The following is a 23,905-nucleotide window of genomic DNA, read 5'->3' as shown; positions in this document are numbered from 1 at the left end:
AGTGTGGAAGTGAAACCAACGCTCCTTTTTGAAGGAAGATTCCGGATCCCCTAATCTATAATACTTTCAGGTGGCCTGTAAACTCTTACTATGTGCTACGGAATAGAGTTTGAAGCTCCCAGCATCCTATTTGGTTAGGATGAGGGGAGCTCTGAAACTGCTTTATATCTTTGCGCTACTGTACTTGCATGCGTTGTGAGTACAGTAGCGTGAATGTGCGAATCCTTTTTAAACTTTAAAGGGGTTTTCCAGGATTAGAAAAAGCACGGCTACTTTCATGTCCAAAATTCTCCACCCAGGCTGTCCTCGGATTGTAATACCACACACAACCTAATCTCATTCACATCAATGGAACTGAGCGTCAAAACCCCACACCCAAACAGAGGACAGTCTATTGTAATGCAGCTCAGTCCTATTCACTTCAGTTGAGTTGTATTACCAGACACAACCCATGTGCAAGTGTGCCGTGCAAGTGTGTGTGTTTCTAGAAGATGGCAGCCATGTGTTTCTCTTTTAAAAGCTTAAAAAGTGACATGTCCACGCTTGTATGTTCTATAATATAACAATCTGGGACATGTTGGAGTTCTACATTGCGCTCTCTTATACCTCTAGCTGTTACTGTTCCCCATTCATTGACTGCATCCAGTAAATGCTAATATTAGAGATGAGTGAATTTACGTTACAAATGAAGCAAGGTGCTTTGCTTGCTCGGCAGGTCACTTATACACCGGCTGCCTTTGATCTCCGTGCCTTCACTTTGTAATGTAAATTCGCTCATCTCTAGCTAAAATCTTCACACTGTAAAGAGACTGGTCCTGTGGACAAAAGAAGTGCGAACACCCAACAATTTAATTTACACCTTTCCTGGAGGGAGAACAGATGAATAGCACCTCGGTAATAAAAGCTGGTCGTGAAATGTTAGCTCCTAAAGAATGAGCGTAAAATAGACATAGCGAGGGTGATGGCAACTACTGTAAAACTTTGCGCTTTGCTCTCTGTGCTGCTTTCTTAAGGTTCTTTGTGATGAGCCATAAAATAAGCGATATCCTTGCCACGATGTGATTGGACTTGTTATTTTGCTTGTCTTCCAGCTTACAGCCTTGGCCCTATTGAAAAAAGAAGATTTTGCCAGTCTAGATCTGCTGCTGTCTAAGGGTTTTAAGCCTTTGCGACGTCTTCTGATCCTCTTGGGATGGAGTCACCTTCAGAGTACAGGGTCTGCCAAATCACTACTGGGGGTCATGCACAAAGATATGGTAAGCTTGTACAATCAGGGGTGTAGGGTTCTCCTGCTCATCTGTCTAGGTTTAAAGGGAAACTATCAGCAGGTTAGATGAATCTAACCTGCTGATAGCCCCCTACTACGCACATGGTGCCCAGGAGGAAGGCAAGTCTCTTACCTTACTCCTCCGTGCCGTCCCTGTGCTGTTAGCAGTGTAATCCTCAGCAGGGGCACCGTTGGGCACTGCCAAGCCTCCAGAGTGCCATTCCAGTTTGGGGATTTGGCAGGGCTCCTAATGGTGCTCTGGGCCGAGGATGACACTGCTAACAGCACAGGAATGGCGCAGAGGAGACATGCCTTTCTCCTTGGTTCCCCATGCTCCGTAGGGGATACAGGCATTTTGGTACCTTTATACTGATTTAATACAACAGGGGTACTCAACTTTTAGTGAAGGTCCACTTACCGGGGTCTATTGTCAGGTGAGGGCCTGAGCTGAACATTATTAAGAAAGTGTTGCGCTCCCCCTCCCGTATAGCAAACAAACACCTATACTCACCTGGGTCCGGGCGTCTCCTCTTCTCTTCCCCTCTTGTGGCCACACTGCAGCAGTCACAAGAGGCCGCTCTCAGTTTGTCCCGACGCTCCAGTGACGTGACTCGAGCGCTGAAACCAGAGACAGGACAGAGTGGCCTCTTGTGACTGCTGCGGCTGATGGCTCCCTCTGCCAGTGCTGCTCCTGCATGGTAACTATAAGCGCTCGTTACGAGCACTCGGTTACTGTGCAGCGCAGTTTACAGGTATACTGAGCTGCAGCAGGGGTCCGAACGGCTGGCCTCTGCGGTCTGTCAGTTGAGGACCCCTGTAATACAGTATAAGGGTACTTTACACATTGCCCACAGAGGGCACATAGTGTTTGTGGTTGTTACCGTGGAGGTACATACAGGTCTACATAAGAGTTGGATACACAAAATGAGATTGAGTAGTCATACACATAGGGCTGGGCGATGTGGCCAAAAAATAAAATCTCAATGGTATTGCTTCCTAGTGTGACAGTGCTCCCCCTGTTCCCCCATGTAGTAGACAAGCTCGTTGTGTGCCCCATATAAGTAGTTTTCCTAAATATGTGCCCCATATAGTATAGGAGATCTTCTTTGTGCCTCCATCTAGGTAGGGAGTAGTAGTGGGGGAATAGTGGAATAGTGGGGTGTAGTAGTACAGGTAAACATGAGGAGTGTGGTGGTAGTAGTACAGGTATAGAGGAGGGGTGTAGTAGTACAGGTATAGAGGAGGGGTGTAGTAGTACAGGTATAGAGGAGGGGTGTAGTAGTACAGGTATAGAGGAGGGGTGTAGTAGTACAGGTATAGAGGAGGGGTGTAGTAGTACAGGTATAGAGGAGGGGTGTAGTAGTACAGGTATAGAGGAGGGGTGTAGTAGTACAGATATAGAGGAGGGGTGTAGTAGTAGTAGTAGTAGTAGTACAGGTATAGAGGAGGGGTGTAGTAGTACAGGTATAGAGGAGGGGTGTAGTAGTAGTACAGGTATAGAGGAGGGGTGTAGTAGCAGCAGCAGCATGGGGCAGACTGGGGGTGACAGAGGGGGCATGGGGCAGACTGGGGGTCACTGAAGGGGCATGGGGCAGACTGGGGGTCACTGAGGGGGCAGATTGGGGGTCACTGAGGGGGTATGCGGGCCTAAGGCAGGTACTGTAATGTGTCGGGTCCGGAGAGAGTTGCAGGACTGTGAGATGCAGGGCCGGCAGTCAGGAGAGATGTGGCACTGATGGCTCCAGCCTCTTCACGCTCTCTCTTCCTGGCACACGTGCAGGTCCCCGATCTGTGGAGGAGGCGGCAGGGATTGCAGCAGAAGGAGTGTGTCGCTGCCCGCTGTACAGCTTCAGGACCCGCGCCGCAGCGGCGCTATCTTTCTGCTGCAATCCCTGCCGCCTCCTCCACAGACCGGGGACCTGCACGTGTGCCAGGAAGAGAGCGGGACGCAGCTCAGCGCAGCTCTGCCGTGTAAGGGGCGGGGACAGGTCAGCCGCAGCTCTGTGAAGAGGCTGGACCCGCCGGTGCCGCATCTCTCCTGAATGGCGGCCCTGCACCTCACCTCGCCGTCCTGGAACTCTCCCCGAACCCGACACTTTACCGCGCCGGTCGCCCCTGCACTGCTCTGCCCGCAATGATTTTACGATTTTCACAAAAAATCTAATCGAATTAGTTCGATTAATTCGCCCAGAGAGTTAGAATCGATTAATCGCCCAGCCCTACTTACACACAACACTTGTTCCCTATCCACAGGAAGGGCAATAAGTGTATGATTTCCAGGGTGGCTGCTGGGATCTCAAGAACAGGAGTTCCTTTAGTCCTATAGATATTTTTACAGCTCTTTAGGCACTATTTTGGGGGACCGTTTCATCTGGAAGAAAGGAGCCTACAGTTGATCACAGGGTGTTGGGATCTATGTCGATGGCATTGATGAGGCAGAAGTTGTTCAATTTAGCATATTTTAGGTCTAGATTTTCATATTTTGTGGCTTCTTTGCAGGATCTCTGTAATGATTCGGTATTCAAAGAATTTTGCGATGGCCTCCTGTATCAAGTGGAAGCTCTGGAGTGGTGTCTAGAGCACAGCAGGTACGGTGGAGCAATGTCTTATTATCTATACATTAATGTGTAAGAATACAGATGTGATATGGATATATTTTATGTGAGATACATGTACATTATTTCACTTGTATCTGAATTATGGGGTATAATGTACCGATTATTTTTATGTCTGCATAAAAGACTGGATCAGCTGATGCACGAGAAGTTTGTACACAGGTAAATAATGGTCACAATCGGTCCTAGTCCACAGACTGGATGACACAAGCTACTTCTCTTACTTCCAGTATTCCTTGCAGTAGTAGTTATAAAATAATGAATACATGCATGGCTTTAATGCTTGTATTAGATGATGCTGGAAACCAAATCTTGTATACAGATATTACTTTCTTTAGCATTTAAAGCAAATGGTGAAAGGGGTTTTCCTGCACTAGGATATTACGCCTTGTCAGAAAGGTCCCCTCTCCCGACCGTCCACTGACTGATGGAGGTGATTTTTCATGGAAAATCGCCACCTGACTCCTTTTGTTCTAGGAGAGATAAGCCAGAGCCGGACAGGAGATTTAACTGACAACCGGATGACTGTTCGGCCATCAGTTATGGTCCGCTTTAGAATGGCAGTATTCGATCAGTGAGGGTCGGATTCCCGATTCTCTTCAGTGTTTGCCGGGCACAATGTGTATGTTTGGTAGCAGCTATTCCTTGCACTGCTGCTTAGACCCATTGAAGTGAATGGAAACAAGCTTTTAGATTCTTTGTTTAGTGTGTGTGGTATAGCAAGTACTTACGGATATACGTGACAAGGCACTATATACTGAGTGAATATATGTATATTATAGTATATAACCTGATATTTTACAGTAGTGTAACCTGCTTCTGTTTTGTAACTATGCAGACAAGAAACCTCCAGAAAAGATGTTCTTCATCACCTGTGTACCCTGGACAGTCATTCCGCTTTATACATCCTCCATCATCTCACCAACCTGCCACAGCTTAATGAAGACGACGTTCTGAAGCTTCTGCGCAAAACAGTGACGGAGGAAGGTGCGAAGGCCTTGGGAAAGTGTAATCCAGGGCAAAACTAAGGCTGCTCTTAGATGGGCAGATACCAGCATGGCTGAACCGATTGGCACTAAAAGCAGCGTTTTATATAGTACAGTAGTGATGAGACCCGCACAGTTTTATCTGTAATATACAAATAGATCTTATCCTTGCTACGTAGCAACTGACTTGTGTTTTACTTGCAGAAGAGCTACAGGAACAGACGCAGCATCGTAACATAGTTGTGTTTCAGGCCTTCTGTGCTATGAAGTACGCCATATATGCGCTGTGTGTTAATGCTCTCAGTCATGCCCAGTGCAAGGATTACTACACCAACCAGCTTAACGGCTCGCTGGAGGATGGGGAATATGGGAAAGGTTCAGGTGAGAAGCGCTGTACGGTTAGGCTGGGTTCACACTACGTCTTTGCAATCCGTTTTTTTTTTTTTTTTCATCCGTTTTTTTTGCAAAAAAATGGATGGAAAAAACGGATTCATGTGTGTGCATCCGTTTTTCCATTAAATTCCATTATAAAAGATCAAAACGGATAATTTTATTTTTTTTTACTGACACAAAATTAAGGTTGACTACGTTTTTGTGTCTGTTTAAATTTTTTTTTTTTTTTTTTTGCAGAAATCAATAGTACAGGCGATTTTTAAGAAACTTTGTAATTGGGTTTATTAGCCGAAAAATTCATTTTTATTATGAAAAAGCAGTTTGAAGCTCTCCATCCTGTCTTTATGGTTCTCTTATGGAGAGGGGAGGGGTGGAGGGAGATGATGCACCAAAACCGGACAACAAAGAGTTAATTTACAGCTACTGTACATCTCCTCCTGAAGTCAGCATTGACCTCTGAATACCGGCTTTCATACAGCTCCCACTGTGTAGCCCTTTGTTTTCTGCTGCCTACTAATCTCCCTCCTCCCCTCTCCATAGAACAGACAGGGGCACGTTTGATGTAAACAAGACGTGATTTCCTGATAATGAGCAGTGAATGAAGGGGGGGGGGGCTGCGGAAAGTCTTTTTGAATGCAGATAATAGCATATTTGTCTAATAAACCCAAATACAAAGTTTCTTAAAATCGCCTGGACTATTGATTTTTGCAAAAAAAAAGACGGTGACACTTTAATTGTAGACTTGTCTTCACTTGGTCACTTTCTTTTCTTTGTTTCATTGCAGAGTATCCAAATCTTTTTGTTCAGTATCTAACCAAGTGCCAGTATTATTTATATCCACTGCCGGTGCCACTCAGATTGGAGCTTCTGGAAAACCTCTTCTCCTTAATGTTTACGTCCATAGCTGATCTCCGCTCCGAGCCTACCCTTCCTGTGGAAGACATTGAAGAAGGCTTGGAGCTGAAAGTGGGCAGGCTTGGCAGCCTGGACAGCAGCACTGACAGAGGGGAGTCTACATTGCTCATGTCTCCGATGGAAAGCCCCCATCATGATAATAGTAGTGTAATAATCACTGACCTGAATAATTCAGCCCCAGGATCGACTCCGTGCGCTTTAGAAAACTCTCAGAACAATCTATGGGACCTGGTGGGATCCAACTTTATAGATCTGAAACACTTCACCAGTAGGTTGAGTGGATTTTTGGTGGATGAGGTTGTATTGGACACTTTCTTAAAAATGTTAAAAGAGCAGGTGGACCTGATTAAAGACTCTATTCACACGAGTAATGGTGACCTCGGTGGTGAACGCACATCGGTATCGGAAGAGTTAAAGAACCGAGTAAGCCGGCTGTCTAAATATATTTCTGAAGCCCAGTGGAGATACAAAGTGGTGATGAGCAATAGGAATGCAGGTATGTGTAATAAAGTCTATAATAACGATCAGATGTCTGTGGTCACATGGCATGCTGACGTACACTATTGCATACACCTGACCCATTCACTTTAATGGACCGAATGTAGTCAACCAGTGACAAGTGTTTTTCTGTGTTCCTAAGTCTTCGTCCATTACAGCACCGCAGAAAGTTGACACCCATATGTCTTATAGGAACAGTAAACACAGGTCACCATTCTTTAGTTTCGTGTCAATGGGAGACACACAGAGCTATTGGCTCCAGACCAGTTCCTGCACAGTAGCTTAGTTTTCTCTTACTGATTCTTTATATTTGGACACAGTGAGGGATCTAAACCCCCTCGAGCAACCAGGGCCTTAGCTGAAAACATCCAGACTTCCCCCTACATCACCCATCTTCGCCCACTTTCACCAGCAGAGCTATGTCCCAGCAGAAGCAAGAAGGGAAGGACATATGTTTCCCCTGCCTTTCTCCTTGTGCCACTTGCTACATTTGCCCCCTCCCATTTTGCCATGATGGAGGGCACTAGCAACTGTGTACTTTTCAAATCTGGCACCAGTTCTACTTTGATGGCCGCCCACCACCTCTATACATCCCCTTTCCTCTCCTGCGATATGCCATGCTGTCTTCTCCTTGGTAAGTCCCCCTATATCTGCGGTCCTGTCCACCCTCTGCCTGGGCTTGCTCTTAGTTTTCCAAATCTCCAGTCCTCTGGCCAATTCCTTCCTTTCTTTGGCCAAGGCCAAAGGGATATTGTCTTCCCTTCCTTCTGCTCCTACCTCAGGAAGAAGTCCCTACACCACCTGGACATGTAGTGATCCATTCACATTTATTTTCCTGTGACAGATGACTTCTGTCACTCAGACTCTGTCATACCAGAGTTAAGAGATCATCACCATCTCTTCCCTGATCACCTCTCTCGGGGCAGATGTGGCAGCCCTCATACCCAGTAACGTTATGCCAACACTTATCTAATGCCTATTACCAGCTTTATTCTTTTACTGGACCTAGTTGCAAACTCCTACAAAAGAAGAAAAATCAGTAGCTATTACTGTGTGATAAGGTGTTGCTGATCGGTCACCCTGTCTATAAACCACCTTTTGTGTTTTCTGTAGAGTACGAGCTCGTGTCTGCACGATTACAATTGAGGACTTATAAATCTTCCAGTATTAAAAGACGTAGAAGAGCCAAAGGATGTAAGTAGATGACTGTATTATTGTAAGGAGCAAAATAAGGCTGAGGAAGTCTGGCGAAGATTGAATGTGCGGAGTGTTGGCTGTTCAGAACAGGTTGCTTTACCCAGTTCTCCACTGTTATATCTATGGGGTTCTGACACTACATTATTTATGGTACCTCTTTTCTATTTTATGCACGTGCTTTTTTCTATTTTTATATCTTCTATATTTTTATACAGTCTTTACTTTTGACCGGTTAGACGTTAAAGATCACATCCCGAAATGTAGCCGGGTGAAGCGGGCAGCATGTCTGTGTAAAGAATGGTGACTGAAGTCCTCACATCTGTATGGCATTAACCTGTGGCTTTTATTATTGCAGCCGGATCCAGGAAACAGAATGAAAGCACGAGTAGTGAGCTGAGCACGTCAGGTAATGAACGCTCAGCCAAAGTTATTATACGCTATCTGCTTGCAAGTATCGGTCTTATTACCATTTTCTCGTCTTGTGTTACAGAGAGCACTGCAAGCAATCTGTCAGCCAGAACCGACATGGACGGCAGGAGCTACCTACAGAAGAGAAATAACCTGATCCCTATGATGCTTTCACCGCCGGAGTCACTGCTTATTTCTTGTATATTGAGGGGAAACTATACTGATGCTCATGAGGTAGGTGATGTTTGTGATTGATTGTGGACATCATGGTGGCATAGTGGTTTATACTGCTCACATCCCTGTGATGGATTATACACCATCTATTAAGATGTGGGTAGGTGTATAGAGCGTATACCTCCTACTGCTTACCTCTGATCAGGATACCTCTTTACAGGAATCATATTGTAAGTATGCAGTACCCTGGTGAGGTTGAAGTTGCAAGGAGCAAGAGTCATGTCATAAATGGAAAAATATTATGTATTATATTTTTTATTATATAAAATATAATAATAAATAATAATAATTCTCACTCCTTGCTTGCCACCAATATATAAGAACATATATGTAGACAAACACATGGACATATAACCTTCTTGGGGAAGACCACCCACTATTGCACTGTGATTTTTGGCATGACTGTGACCTTAAAGAGAACCAATCACCTAAAATTAACTGTCCCTATAATAAAAGTTTCTCTCTCCCTAAGTCTATTCCTGAAGATACAGACTGCATTTACAGTCTGTATCTTATACTGTACCCAATCCTGTATAGTAGTGTAAGTATTGCTGGGCGCCGCCATCTTGATGACGTCACTTGCGTTCCAGCGGTGCGTTCCAGCAGTGGAACGCAACTGACGTCATGAAGATGGCGGTGCCCGGGAATACTGCACCGCTATACAGGATTAGGTAAAGTATAAGATACAGACTGCAAAGGCAGTCTGTATCTCAATAAAGTCTACTTATAAAGATACAGACTGCCTGTGCAGTCTGTATCTTATACTTTACCTAATCCTATTTAGCAGTGTAGTGAGCCGTCATTGATGACGTCATTTGCGTTCCAGCGGTGCGTTCCAGTCATCAAGATGGCGCCCGGCTTACTACACTGCTACATAGGATTAGGTAAAGTATAAGATACAGACTGCAAATGTAGTCTGTATCTTCATGAGAAAACTAATAGGTTTAATTAGGACAGATATACACAGCGATCTCCCGCTGTATAGCGCGAGACCGCTGTGTATTTACAGAGCCGCGGGCAAGGGCTCATGGTAGCTCTTCCTGCCGCTCTGCATGCCGGGAGCTTCCTGTCACGCGCCGGCTCTTTTGAAAAGAGCCGGCGCGTGACAGTGAAGAGAGACATGAATAAACTAAAAACGCGGACAGAAAATTCATTAATTCTATTTACAAATATTAATAAAAAAGTAATTTAAATAGAATTAAGGAATAAAAAAAAAAAAAACTTCCGTGATTGGTTCTCTTTAAAGAAAATTATTACCATACATAATGTCTGTTGCTCTGAAAATCCATTGCATATATTCATGATGTTTGTCACCCTTCTCATTGCTTAGGTCTCCAGGATGTTTAATCTGCAGTCTTCTCCAAGCCATGGAGAGCTCATATTTATGGAGCGATATCAGGAAGTCATACGTGAGCTCTCAAAAGTAGAGAAAAAGATGGAAAACCAAACTTCAGAAGTCAGCATGAAAAAGCCAGGCAGCAGCCGCTCTACATTGCAGGCAATAGGGAGCGCAGCGGCAGCAGGTGAACCTTTAAAAAATAAAAAACCTTCAAAGGAAATTATGGAATCTACATAATACTTCATACAGTCATCAAACATGTATCTGATGATAAAGCTGCATATCCTCATAAATGTCCATTGTCTGACACTATAACTGAAAGATTACTGTGTGTTTTCAAGGTGACATGTTCTTTTCATTTTTATGTGAGTCAAGCAGACCTAAAGAGAACAAACTGTGTGCCCCTACGTGTCACCATCTCCTCAGACTATAGGATGTACTTGGGAAGTAAAGAGCACATGCACAGTGCTTGTACCCTTTGCTGTAGTATTAGTTCCATGTCCTGGGAACACCACCTATCAGCAGCATCAATGTGGTAAATGACAGTAACCCAGTCTTGAACCCTCAAACAACTTTAAGTGCAAGTCAAAGGCATGTACCAGTCACATGAGAACTTTGACCGTGCGGCCCTTCCACGTCCTTCCTAGCTGGTAGCAGGTTTAGCAGCTAGGCCTGTGTTAGTCAGCTTGGGTTATTGAGTAATGGCGACCTCTTTCACACATCAAAGCAATGTCTCATGTATTTGGCTGTTTTGATCATGCTGCCCTATGTAACCTTTCCAGGAATGGTATTCTATTCCATATCGGACGTGACGGATAAGTTGGTCGCTCCTGCGGATTGTCTGATTCCAGCTTTACAAGATGATTTCTGGATGAAAAGTGCCCACCTGGAGAAGACTGATAGGTGGAGACATGTGGTGGAAGAGATGAATCCAGCAGCAATGGCAGCGTTTGATCTGGCATGCACACAGGCACATCTCTGGAAAACCTGCAAACAGCTGCTAGAGACGGCCGAGAGACACCTGCAAAAGGGTCTGCAAAGCAAAGGTATTGTAATGTTACTAAATACAGAACGCTGCATGGGTGAAATGAATGGCAAAGATTAAAGGGGGTATCCCAAGAGTCACTGCATAGAGAGATACTAGCTGATCAGAGGACGGTTGAGGAGTAAATGCTCCATTTATTTTCCCCAAATTGCTGAGTGTGGCGCTAGGATATGCTCAGAAGCCCCATAAGAGGATAAATGAAGTGGCAGTGAGTGCGCACGGCCAGGGCGCTAGTTCTTCAGGGAACAATCGTCCTTCGATATTGGGATGTCCTAGCTGCCATACCTCTACTAGATGCTTGGTAATCCCTTTTCCTGGTAAAAGGCAATCTCTATTAATCTTGTGATCACTAAAGGTTACCTTGCTGTAATATTTGGACTGTTGATACACACACACACACACACACACACACACACACACACACACACACACACACACACACACACACTAGAACTTGGTGTCTAAAACTGAATTGGAAGGAACCTGTACCAAGCATTGTTATAATGTAACATGTCCATTGTACTAGTTAAGCCTGACTGTAGATGTTTGTAAGAGCAAACTACTTTCTTGGATTTAACACGGCCATGCCTTACCCATTCTTTTACAATGTGACATTTTTCGCAGGTCGGTCCTCTGATGAGGTTATGGAGCACCCAGAAGGAATCCGAGGGGTCCAAGCTGTTCTTCAGCAAATGAGTAAAATCATTAACTACTCCAGCCTACCCCAAGGGCAAACAGAGATAGGTATAATACCTTACTATTAGAAATGAAATGCAAAAGGACAGCGCTCCATAGCGTGGATCAGTGATATAACAGGGAGAATTTAGTGTGTCCAAAAAACTCTCACCTGGTGGGGTTGTGCTGTAGTCGAGGCACAACACTCATTAACGCATGTGTATGAGGACCGCAGCCACTCCCGCTATCCCAACGGAATAATAAATGTAAAAACACCTCCAACACCACAAAACACGGTTCCAAGGGGCGCAGGTCCAGAAAGAATAAAATGATAATAAAATACTTTGCTTTGAGACCCAACGCGTTTCGGAGCCGTACCGTTTCTTTTTCAAGAGTCATAATGTTTGTCACAGACTCCCCCTCTCTTTGTACAGATGGTACGGCCCATCTCCTCTGCTCCAGAAATTAAACCTCCTGCTGATTGTATACAATCAGCAGGAGGTTTAATTTCTGGAGCAGAGGAGAAGGGCCGCACCATCTGTACAAAGAGAGGGGGAGTCTGTGACAAACATTATGACTCTTGAAAAAGGAACCGGTACGGCTCCGAAACGCGTTGGATATCAATAAAGCAAAGTATTTGATTATCATTTTATTCTTTCTGGACCTGTGCCCCTTGGAACCGTGTTTTGTAGTGTTGGAGGTGTTTTTACATTTACTATTAGAAATGGCTTACACCATTGTCCTTTCCGATTCTGTACATCTCATTCTGCAGCACAATTTTTATAAAGATCCTAAAGGTGGCCATAAATGTTTGGGCGGCAGCTACTCCTCCAGCTCCCCCACTTTAAGTGTCTCACCTTCATGGGCAGCTTTTACATTAGCGTGTCCTCTTTTTTTTTTTTTTTTTTTTTGTGTGCCGCTTCGTCCCAAGAGCCCTCTTTACAAAGTGATCTGAATTGTATTCCTTTTCTACCAATGACATTACAGAGGAGAGAATAAGCACCCAGCTGAAATGTAACATTACGGAGCTTTTACATACCTGCTACTCTGTGCTGAGCGATGAACACATGGTTTGCCATATCACCCTGAGCAACGAACTGGAGAAGAACATTGCACAACTCAAGTCTGCAGTCACTTCTCTTGGTGAGTCTTCATTCTTTTTATTGAAGTTACTGCTCTACCACAACCCCCCCCCCCCCCCCCCCCCCACACACACACACACACACACACACACACACACACACACACACACACACACACACACACACACACACACACACACACACTCTCCAAGGAGCCCAATCAAGATGTTAATTTTACCTTTTTAAAGGGGGAATTCCATCTAAGAGATAGGTGTCAGTTGGATGTGAGACCATTGCAGCCTCCAGTGAGCTTGAGAATAGCAACTCGCTGCGAAACAGCGCAAGTCACACATGCAAGCCTCCACTCCATTCTTTGGTAGTGGAGCTGCTGAAGTGAGCCAAGTGCTATAGAAGACCTGTCATCATTAAAGGGGTTATCCAGCGCTACAAAAACATGGCCACTTTCCCCCTCTCAGATTGGGTGGGGTTTCAAATTGGGTCTTCAGATTGGGTGGGGTTTCAAACTCAGTTCCATTTAAGTAAATGGAGCTTAATTGCAAACCACACCTGAACTGGAGACGAGAGGGGGAAAAGTAGCCATGTTTTTGTAGCGCTGGATAACCCCTTTAAAGGAATTTTCTAACCCAGTACGTTTCAAACCCAGTACGTTTCGGTGTTTGATCACTGGAGTCCATGTTCTAGATCAGGGGTTCCTAGTCACTAATTCCTGTCCACTTGTATGACCACTTTGAAGATAAATTTGAATGGACGTGTGGGCGAACATTGATATTGACCTATTCTGGTATCCAATAATCATTATCATGTACTTTTAATTGCCGTCATACATTGTAACTGTCTTTTTTTTTTTTTTTTTTTTTTTTTTTTTTTTTTTTTTCTGTTGGAAATAGAACCAAAGGGAAATGTGATTCAGTCTGTGATAGACCAGCTGTCAATAAAACCTCATGATGTCCAGACCCATCCAGTTCGCAAGGAAATGTCGCTTCTCCAAGAAAACTTGAATGAGCTTTCACTGTTAGACAGTCATGGCTTAACCTTCAACCCTGTTCGTTGCTTTTTTACATACGTAGACACCCTGGCCAAAGTGATTATCCAAAGTGTAAACTCAGATTTAGGTAAGTAAAAGCAGATGGACTTTTCAGTTAATGCTGGCGGGCCACACCGCCACCTTACACAGGGTATGAAAAATTCCCCTTGGCCTCAGTTATTCAGACCAGACAAATATGCTGGAAAGTAGAGGTCTGTAGCATGAGCAGCTTAAATTTGAACAAATAGGCCGCTATGTAATGTAGTTGATCACCCCTGGTGCAACTGATTTTGCTGGGGAAAGCCAAAGGCTGGCGGCCTCTTCTCTGCGACAGGACAATATAGGATTACCCCTCAACCATTCAGATGAATAGCTGTTTATGTAATGCAAGGATGATTGGATGCAACTAGTTAGTAGTTGCTTATGACCCTCCATGATTAAGGGTACGTGACGTACTAGAAACACGTTGGCCTTAGTCTGACCGAGCAGTGTACTGAATCTCTGTTCCTATGGATCACTGAAAACTGAAAAGTTTTTGAGCACCGCATCGCTGATCCCACGTGACTTCTATTTCCAGTAGTTGATTATACAGAGCCGCCTTGTGTTCTGATTGATAAAAGGGGCTCCAGATGGAAGAAGTCTTTTCTGTGACAACCCATGTTCTCTAAGAGAATATATAGACAGATGTCTTCATTAGATCAGAGGCCTTTAAAGCAGAAGTCCAGCAAAAATTATTAAAGTATTGTATGGCCCCCCCAAAAGTTAAACAAATCACCAATATACACTTATTACAGGAAATGCTTATAAAGTGCTTTTTTCCTTGCACTTAATACTGTATCAAGGCTTCACTTCTGGATAACATGGTGATGTCACTTCCTGGATAACATGGTGATGTCACGACCCGACTCCCAGAGCTGTGTGGGCTGTGGCTGGTGGAGAGGATGATGGCAGAGGGGTGCCCTGTGTCCCTCAGTGTCCTCCTGCCATCATCCTCTCCAGCAGCCACAGCCCGCACAGCTCTGGGAGTCGGGTCGTGACATCACCATGGTATCCAGGAAGTGACATCACCATGGTATCCAGGAAGTGACATCACCATGGTATCCAGGAAGTGACATCACCATGGTATCCAGGAAGTGACATCACCATGGTATCCAGGAAGTGACATCACCATGGTATCCAGGAAGTGACATCACCATGGTATCCAGGAAGTGAAGCCTTGATGCAGTAGTAAGTGCAAGGAAAAAGCACTTTATAAGCATTTCCTGTAAAGTGTATATTGGTAATATGTATACTTTTGGAGGGGAAATATAATACTTGAATAAAAATTTTCACCAGACTTCTCCTTTATGTTGGAAAAGGCCTTGATGTATACCACTGTCTTTATAAGACACACTTTACGTGTTTGTAGAATGCTTGGCTGTCACTTAACATGGGTAATGGTATGAGAGGGTCAAAATGTTTTGTTTTTAACCATGGAACTTTTTCTTTTTTGTAGAAACTTCTTTAGACATAAAGGTGGCAAATCCCTTTGTTCTTCTGCATCAGAAGCCTTCACAGCTGGTATCCCATTTGTTGTTTGAGCGACAAGTTCCCCCAGAAAGGTAATGTAATCCCCTGTAATGTGTGAGTTATATGTAGAAGTTTACCATTCCCAGTCAGACAACCGTGAACTATCTCCAGCTTTGATGGAGGGAGGGGGTCTCACTACTTCCTGATGACTATGTAGGGGTCTGGAACAGACATAATACAACCTAGTGACACAATTTTTAGAGGATTTCTAATAGTATTGTGGATTAATAAGGCAATGTTCTTCCTTTCTTTAAAGGTTGTCCTCCCTGTTGAAGAAAGAGAATCTCGGCCTGAACGTGGAGCAGGTGATCGCAGATTACTGCTGCGGGAACCTGTCCTTCTGCAATATAAGGAAGGCGAATCAGACGCAGTGTCTGTCACTCGGCCTCGTCCAGTCAGCACAGCAGTGTGCGGACACTTTCCTTCCCAACATGGACATAGCAATGTCTATATGTCCCCAGGATAGCGAGGACACTGCTCTGGGTAAACCTACGTCTCCTTCCGATTCCAGCCAATACTCTCTTACAGCCTCTGCCTTGAACTTTTTAAAGACCAAGTCTACCTTATCTGCAGCCGTAGCTTGCTTAAGTGCCACCAAAAATTCAAAGCCAGCCAAGTCTGGACTGTCCTGGATAGAATTACGAGGCAGCAAGAAGGAGAGTCCGCTGGAGATGGATAACCTTGCTAAGGAGTGCGACTCACTGCTGTCAGAGTTCCCTGTCTTTCAGCGGTTCCTGACTTTAATGTCTGCACCTTTTAGAGACTGTTCTCAGGACCCCAGCGGGCTGAGTAGCTTTCTCTGTGGGAAGCCTTGCACTGCCTCAGTCCTCCTAGGACTCCATGCATCATCAGCATCTGCCATATTATCCGAAGCTTTCCAAGATGCACTCTCCAAAAAGAACTGGACAGGTGCACTGCGGCTTATAGACCTCTATGTCCGAGACCTTGATCTTCAACAAGTCAAAGATGCTCTGCTATGCTGTGCTGCTGCTGAAGGTAAACCTAGAATATCTAAGGATAGGTTTACATAGACAATGTCTGTTTGCTGTTTGCTGTCACAGCCTTGTGGGGAGCTGTGGGCAGTGCTGGTGGGGGCATATGGCAGCCATGAAGTCGTGTGAATGTGCACTTAAGGGGTTTAATGCAGCAACCCAACCCCCACTTAATTCACATGGGACAACATAAGTTCTGCGGGGAGTGGGAGACCCACTCAAATATTCCACGCAAACATAACCTTTCATATGTTGCTGCTCTTGGTGAGATTAACAATTCCTTCCATGCTTGTTATTATCTATTCAGTCTCCTTCCTCCGGTTCTCCGCTGCTGCTTTCTGCTGAAGACACAAAAATCTGTGTGTGAGCTTTTTTAAGTCTTTCCCCGCCCTTCCTTCCGAGACAGCTGATATAAACAAATCCCTTTTGCAGCAACTCTGAAATACTAGAGAGTTCATCAGCAGCTTGACCTCCGATTTAACCCAGTGTTACAAAGAAGCAAGAAAGTTGCAGATACAGCCTGCCAGGGACTTGTTTACATCAGCCGCCTGGAGGAGTGGGAGATGGAGAGAAAAACTCATGCAACGTTTTATGTGTCTTCAGCAGAAAGTAGCAGCTCCGAATTGGGGGAAGGAGCCTGAATTGATATGGAAGGAAGTGTTAGTCTCATTGTGGGCAGCAACATATGAAAAGTTGAGTGGAATACTGCTTTAATGGGAAGGCACAATGTGGGCATTGCGTTTAGTAAATACTGGATTATTTTTACTGCATTGTCCCTAATTGTGGTATCTTATGCTTTAGAGAAAGAAGGCTGGAGATACCTTTTCGCTGTTAAAGATCCCACTTTGAGAAGCAAATTAGCCCTCCGCTTTATGGACAAATGGCCTCTGGATGCCTGCAGGGAGATCTTGTTGTACTGTCTTTGTGAGACTGAAATTGAAGATAGCCTTAAACTGGAATTACAGACCAAAAAGAGAGAACTGGAGGTGTACAAGAAGGTATAGAGCAATGTTTGTACTTTTTATATTCTTGTGCTTTTTGTTGTGATTTCAATAATCCACACTTCCCCTTTTTATCTGCTTCACTTGTCTTAAGTAAATGCACACCGTGCCACAGGTAAAGGGTGTTTCAGTGGTATTGGATGTAGCAGTCAATGTGAATTGTGCCTAAAATTACTTCTGTTGCCGTGTGATTAAAGGGGTTGTTCGGCGGTCAACCTTTTTAATAAATTTCTCCTGGTGCATATAAAACAATAAACATGCTCACTGTGTCCTCCGCTGACTGCAGACCCTCCACTTTTGAGATAAACTTGTTTCGGGATAAACAGCCTGCTCAGCCAATCACTGGCCGCGGGCTGTCCCATCAGTGTCAGTGGTTGGCTGAGCAGGCAGTCACTCCCGAGACGACAAGTTGTCTTGAAATTGGAGGGTCTACAGTCAGCAAGAGATATCAGCGACACCAGAGTTGGCGCGCGGACGGGTAAGGATAATGTGTTTATTGTTTTACATGCACCAGCAGCAATATAGTAAATAAGGCCGACTGCCAGACAACCCCTTTAATGCACAGACCGTGACCACCAGCAACGTCTCGGTGTGTGACTTTGAGTTTCTAACCTAGAATAAAAAATGAGCGCTTTGTGCTGTGTATTTTATTTGGTAGATGGCTTGTTTTATAGCTAAAATAACGGGTCTGGCTCCTTTATAGTCTATAAGGCCTGACTTCTACAAGCAGTCAGCACTGGCAGCGGGGCCAGGTAGTGGAATGCGCCGCTCTGCATTTATAACTCACAATTGCTGTGTGTCTCAGGACTGTGACCTGGTATGATGTAAACTTTCATCATGGCCGGACAATGTATCATACATTTATATAAATGACACTGGTGCTTTAAAAGTAACTTGCAAGACCTGAATTTCTCCCTGCGCTCTTTTAGATTCTTAGTCTGCAAGAAGATGTAGTCTGGCAATGTTGGCAGGATTTAAAGGAAGACTGTACCAAAGATCCTCAGGCTATCATTACCCTTATCCTTGACGCAAAGGTATGCTACTTAATGTTTTTTTTTTGTTTTTGTTTTTTTCATTTGTTATAGCTGTACATGTTGTTGCCAAACACCTATTACCACAATTGCATTTTTCCCTTTATTAATAATAAAAAAGTGGTATTCCGTAACTACCGTAACTAAGAAAAGTGTTTATGGGAAAAAGGATAAACTCATACAGCATGCTAATATCAGGTTTGTGTTTGTTAGTTTTTTCCCTTTAAAGTGTCACTGTCAAATTTTTATATTTATTTATTTTTGCAGAAATGAATATTACAGGCGATTTTTTTTTTTTTTTTTTTTTTTTTTTTTTTTTTTTTTTTTTTTTTTTTTTTCTTTGTAATTTAGGTTTATTAGGTTTATTTTTATCATGAAAAAGCAGTTTGAAGCTGTTCCCCCTTTCTTCATTGTTCTCTTATGGAGAGGGGAGGGGGGGAGGGAGATGAGGCACCGAAACAGGACAACTAAGAGTTAATTTACAGCTACATCACCGCCTATCTCCTCTGAAGTCAGCTTGGGACCTCTGATTAGGGGCTTTCAGGGGCTCCCACTGTGTAATCCTTTGTTCTCGGCTCTTTGCTGCTCTTTGCATTTAAAGGGAAACTTATCAGCAGGATAGAAGCATATCTCCCTATAAGCGCACACAGGAAGCTGCGGATGAAGGTTTCTTACTTTCATCTCCTTCGCAAATTCTGTGCTTTTAGCAAATTAATCCTCATGCTAATCAGGAGTTTTTGTGCCGTGTGGGCGCGACTACTGCCCCCCAGTGCACCGATCTGGCCCCAGCCAACCCACCACTCCTAATGACTAACAGAGCTGGGGAGGTCGAACCACCCGGAGTGGATTGCTGCACTATTGGTGATCGTCCCGCTGTGCACCAAAACTCTTTTATAAGCATTCAACTGCTAATAGCACTGAAATGGCATTGAGAATGAAGGTTACAAACTTACCCCGTGTGCTATAGGGAGATATCAGCAGGTTAGATGCTTCTAACCTGCTGATATTTTCCACTAAATCTGCCACCTTCCGCACATCTCCTATTACATGAGGAGATGTGATCGACTGTATAAAATGGCCCTCAGGGAGATGTGAGGTAAACGCCGAATTTTTTAAAAGCGAGCGTTTCTTATTCTCCACTGGACGCCATAGAGAGATCTGCCTGATTTGACAGATATTTGGCCTGTGAAAAAGGGCCTTAATACTGTAGATATCATTGGCCCAGTAATCAGCCATGTGGCCACTGAGCGCCATACTACCGCTTCATTACTTTTTTATCATCTTCCTTGGTTGTCCATCTGATCACTGACAACATTGGCTAGATCACACTGGATTGAATACAATCAATAAGTTGGGTCAAAAGTGAGTAGGACCTGGACCTGATGTCCTTTTCCCTGTGTAGGATTATCTGCTTTGTGAGGACTGGGGACTCTTCTATCCAATACCTGTGGATCTTCTTATAAACCTTTACCGTGAGCATCTGTTGGATCTTCTGGAGAAGAAAGACACTGAGACATCTCTTCAGGTAATCTATCGGGGATGGCACCCTACAAACCATCCACTGGGCCATAGAGTCCGTGCTTACATAAAGCAATCATATTGCACTTTTTACAGATACTGTGCCAAAAATTCTGAGCAATTTCACGAACATTGTGGCAACAAAATGCATTATGTGCACTTAACCTTACTGTTACTTTTTAATACCATACTTGATGTCTATTGGATGCACCTCTGTGCTCTGCATATAGCGCCACCGTGTGCCACTCGACTGACTAAAAGTAGGTGTGCATGCACCATTTTCCTAGTGGTAAATGTGCAAGTATTTCTCATGTACTATATGGTTATGTAACTTGGTGGTCTGATTAAGAAAACAGGATTTTAAGAACTGAAAAGCTCTAGTATCATTATGGTGGATCCGGCCCATCTGCATAGTGAAATCAATGACACCTGATCTGTTATGAGACTGTTGCCATGTGTAAGGGCAGATTAGTATGGCAATGCACCCATTCTACTATTTGCCAAGCACAACGTTTGAGTAATAGGAGTGATCAAAAAACACACTTGTCGTGAATACATCAGATTTATCGGGGACGGGACATGTGTATTCTTTGGTCACTCTTAGACCAAACAGCATAATTTTTTGTGCCTGTTAGGCTATTGAAGAAGCAGGCGTATCCCCGGTTTGTGGCCCTACAGATTTATGCAAAACTGATGGTTTTTATTTTTCTTCTAGCTACTGAAGAGAGTAGATGATCAGGATCTACGTTTAGCGGTCACCGAACAAGCGCTGCTTCAGAATCCCGCCATATTCGCTAGTCACTTCTTATCGGAATACCTGCTGGCACATTTTTCAGATAGTCTTCCGGAGATGCGCTGCAATGAAATAAGAAATATATTCCTGGGGTCAAAGGTAAAGTAACTGGAGTGAATGCCAACCGGGTAAAACCATTCTGTGCTGACTCGTTTCTAGCCCATCTGTATAGCAGGTGGATCTAGTTTTTCCAGAGATCTTGGCAGTAAGATCTGGATTCCTTAAAATGTATCGGTCACTTCCAAAGATGTCTCTACAACTTAACTTTACAATGACCTTGTTAGTGACGTCTCTTCCAGGTCTTGCTGGCCCTTCCGGAGTCTGCTCATCCCAACTACGCACATCTCATCTTCAGCCCGCTGCTTATGCTTGAGCAGCTCCTCATGAACATGAAGATACAGTGGGCCTCTGTTGCAGTACAGACATTGCAGCAGCTCCTCATTGACCCAGATTGCACATTCTCTATTGAAGACATGGACAACTTGCTGTCCACTTATGCTGGCAAAGCCTTGGACATCCCATTCTCCTTCAGAGAGAAAAGAACAGGTTAGTTTGTTCTTTCCCATGAGATCATAGTTTTATTTGCTTTTTTTGCTGCTGTTCTATTGCTTTCCCAGAAATACTGATTTGGCCATTAATCGGCCCGACTAAAAGTGCCAGCAATCACATATTTTCTGCAGTGATGAAATTTACCATTATGGGCTGCACTTCTCTGTGTAAACATATCTCTATATGTGCAGCCAATAACTATGAATGTTAATGGCCACAAGAGTCTGATAGTGGCTGTCGGGCACGTGCTGGGGCCCATAGCACATCAAGGCGCCCCTGCCCCTTTGCTTCCTCCAGATCGCAGGGCCACCAGACACTCATGGATTAATGCCAGCCGCAGCCTTCCTCCCTGTTCCCAGTTTTGCCAAGACTGTACCGGCAAATTAATGCCCTCAGTATGTCCGATAGGCCCCGCCCCTGGGGGCTAACCGCTGGTGGAGGATTAGCCTGAGGATGAAGTGCCTGAGGAGGAGAGGGGCTGTACAGCAGGAAGGCACTGTCATTTGGAGGTCACTTAGCTTTCCCAGCATCTTGTATAGTAAGTATAATGGGGGTCACTCAGGTTTCCCAGCATCTTGTATAATGAAGGTCACTCAGCTTTCCTGGTATCTTGTATAATGGGGGGGGGGTCACTCAGCTTTCCTAGGATTATGTATAATGGAGGTCACTCAGCTTTTCTAGGATCTTATATAATGGATGTCACCCAGCTTTCCTAGCATCTTGTATAATGGGGTCACTCAGCTTTCCCAGCAACTTGTATAGTACGCAGTACAATGGTGGTTACCCAGCTTTCCTAGCATCTTGTATAATGGTCACCCAGCTTTCCCAGCAACCTGTATAGTAAGCAGTATGATGGTGGTCACCCAGCTTTCCTAGCATCTTGTATAGTAGTCATTATAATGGTGGTCACCCAGCTTTTCTAGCATCTTTTATAGTAGTCAGTATAATGGAGGTCACCCAGCTTTCCTAGCATCTTGTAAAATGGTCACCCAGCTTTCCTAGCATCTTGTTTAGTAATAGGGGTCGGCTGAGACCCTCCAATAGTGATGCCACATGATTTTCTATTTAAAGGGACCCTCTGAGGCTCTGTCGCTCCGGGGCCCACAAAAACCTGGAGCCGGCCCTGGTGGTTGTTCAAGCAGCCCAGCCGCTCAATTGATTGTGCTGTGTAAAGGCACTGCAAACCAGCAATCTTGTTCGGCTCTTGTTTGCATCCGTGCACTGCCCCATATCACAGTGTAATAGAACCTTAAGTGACTAAAGAGAGCGTCTTTTATCCTTAGGGTAAATTTAGTTTAACCTAATCCAGAAACAGGCAGCATACATTATGCTTCCCTCACTGGAGACAGCAGAACGTAGGGACAGAGACCTTGTTTTTACAGGTCTGTCCCTTGTGCCTCAGCATTACTTTAGGTTTGGAGCACCTACACCCAATAGTGCACAGCGACAGCCTATTCATGGCAGCTGGACTGTTGTGAGCGATTTTGGAGTCAGTACAGAAGATACCAGGACAGTCAGTGGCGTCATGCAGTGGTTATATGGTATCTGAACAGAGCTGTTATGAGCCTCTAAGTAGTTTGTGTAGGACTATTCCGACCACCTCTGCCTACATATTGGTGTTATGTGCATAGACGATGAGATGGCAAGAAGCCATTAACAGCTGGGAGGTTGGAGACGTCAGCAGGGGGGTCTGGGGGCTGGAGACATCATCAGGGGGGTCTGGGGGCTATGTTCACAGCTGTGCGGTGGAATATAGAGGAAGTTGGTAAATTGCTGCTCCGCATATTAGGGTTCTGTGCAAATCTGGATGCTAGAGACTGGTGGTAAACAGAATCGGACATATTTTGCTTAGCTGCTTTTCTATGTAATTCCCAATATATTGCATTTGCACTGATGCCTTTTTAAAGTGTTAATGTCATTTGTAATAACTTTTGACATGTCACTAGACATGTCAAAAGTTATTTATCGCAGCGGGTCTCAGCAGAGTCTGCTGAGACCCTCTGCGATCCTAAGGTACAGCATGGGGGAGAGTGTGCAGAAGCACGTGTCTCTCTAGCTGTCAATCAGATCTGACTCTTGGGCTTCATTATACTCTTATGAAGCAAAAGAGTCGGATCTTCAGCCGACCAGGAAGGAAGGCACACTTCCGCGGCTGTATTTTGGGATCGTACCGCGAGACCCACAGCTATCAATAACTTTTGACATGTCTGATGACCTGTCAGAATTTATTACAGATGACGGTAACACTTTAAATTCCATTTGTTTAGATTCTGTCAGTCGCCTTCCAGAAAGCAGCATTCAGCCACCAGAGCCAGAACAAGGATCACCACCACCCTCCTCCTCTGGAGAACTATCTAATTCTATTTTTGGAGGTAAGGATTTTCTGGTGTATTTGGTGTAATGTAACAGTAGGGCCCCATGCACACCTCTTGATCTGTAATTCCCAAAAGTTAAAACCTGACCCGGAAGCTTTTCAGAAAGCTTCAGAAAAGCAATCGGTATTTCCTGACAGTAAAAACTGTTAAAAAAAACTATAGTCACCTGCTGCAGTGCTGTTCTTGAGCTTCTCCTTTCCCTTCCCACCCTGCGAGCACACAAGTGATGTCGCTCATTGGGAGAGAGCAGCAGAGTGGTCAGAGGCACAATGCTGTCTCCAACCAAAAGTGTGAGTGACAGGGCAGGGAGCCAATGGCCATAGACTGAAAGGGCCTGGCACAGTACCTGGCAGCACATCAGGAGCTAATGCTCCCATA

The 23,905-nt window shown here is 44.5% G+C and overlaps 1 protein-coding gene across 2 annotated transcripts in view; it reads left to right on the top strand.

Annotated features, from left to right (window-relative positions):
* The first annotated feature begins 1,104 nt into the window (after positions 1-1,104).
* Positions 1,105-23,905, top strand: part of ZFYVE26 (zinc finger FYVE-type containing 26) — a 47,912-nt gene continuing 25,111 nt past the window's right edge. Inside the window, exons 1-21 of one of the 2 annotated variants that reach the window (XM_069951143.1) lie at positions 1,105-1,264; positions 3,767-3,855; positions 4,721-4,869; positions 5,073-5,249; positions 6,046-6,672; positions 7,788-7,868; positions 8,227-8,277; positions 8,362-8,513; positions 9,844-10,036; positions 10,635-10,898; positions 11,522-11,641; positions 12,560-12,715; positions 13,563-13,787; positions 15,195-15,300; positions 15,525-16,264; positions 17,062-17,258; positions 18,191-18,295; positions 19,695-19,817; positions 20,526-20,702; positions 20,903-21,149; positions 23,420-23,524. In XM_069951143.1, the coding sequence (XP_069807244.1) occupies positions 1,193-1,264; positions 3,767-3,855; positions 4,721-4,869; positions 5,073-5,249; positions 6,046-6,672; positions 7,788-7,868; positions 8,227-8,277; positions 8,362-8,513; positions 9,844-10,036; positions 10,635-10,898; positions 11,522-11,641; positions 12,560-12,715; positions 13,563-13,787; positions 15,195-15,300; positions 15,525-16,264; positions 17,062-17,258; positions 18,191-18,295; positions 19,695-19,817; positions 20,526-20,702; positions 20,903-21,149; positions 23,420-23,524 (4,156 nt within the window). In that variant the 5' untranslated portion in view covers positions 1,105-1,192. The remainder of the gene's footprint in view (positions 1,265-3,766; positions 3,856-4,720; positions 4,870-5,072; positions 5,250-6,045; positions 6,673-7,787; positions 7,869-8,226; positions 8,278-8,361; positions 8,514-9,843; positions 10,037-10,634; positions 10,899-11,521; positions 11,642-12,559; positions 12,716-13,562; positions 13,788-15,194; positions 15,301-15,524; positions 16,265-17,061; positions 17,259-18,190; positions 18,296-19,694; positions 19,818-20,525; positions 20,703-20,902; positions 21,150-23,419; positions 23,525-23,905) is intronic. The other variant, XM_069951142.1, reaches the window with a different exon arrangement.

The sequence above is a fragment of the Dendropsophus ebraccatus genome, chromosome 13, assembly GCF_027789765.1.
Source record: "Dendropsophus ebraccatus isolate aDenEbr1 chromosome 13, aDenEbr1.pat, whole genome shotgun sequence".
In the NCBI taxonomy this organism is placed as follows: domain Eukaryota; kingdom Metazoa; phylum Chordata; class Amphibia; order Anura; family Hylidae; genus Dendropsophus; species Dendropsophus ebraccatus.
Note: the sequence above shows the minus strand (reverse complement) of the source record. Positions and strands in the feature narration are given on the sequence as shown.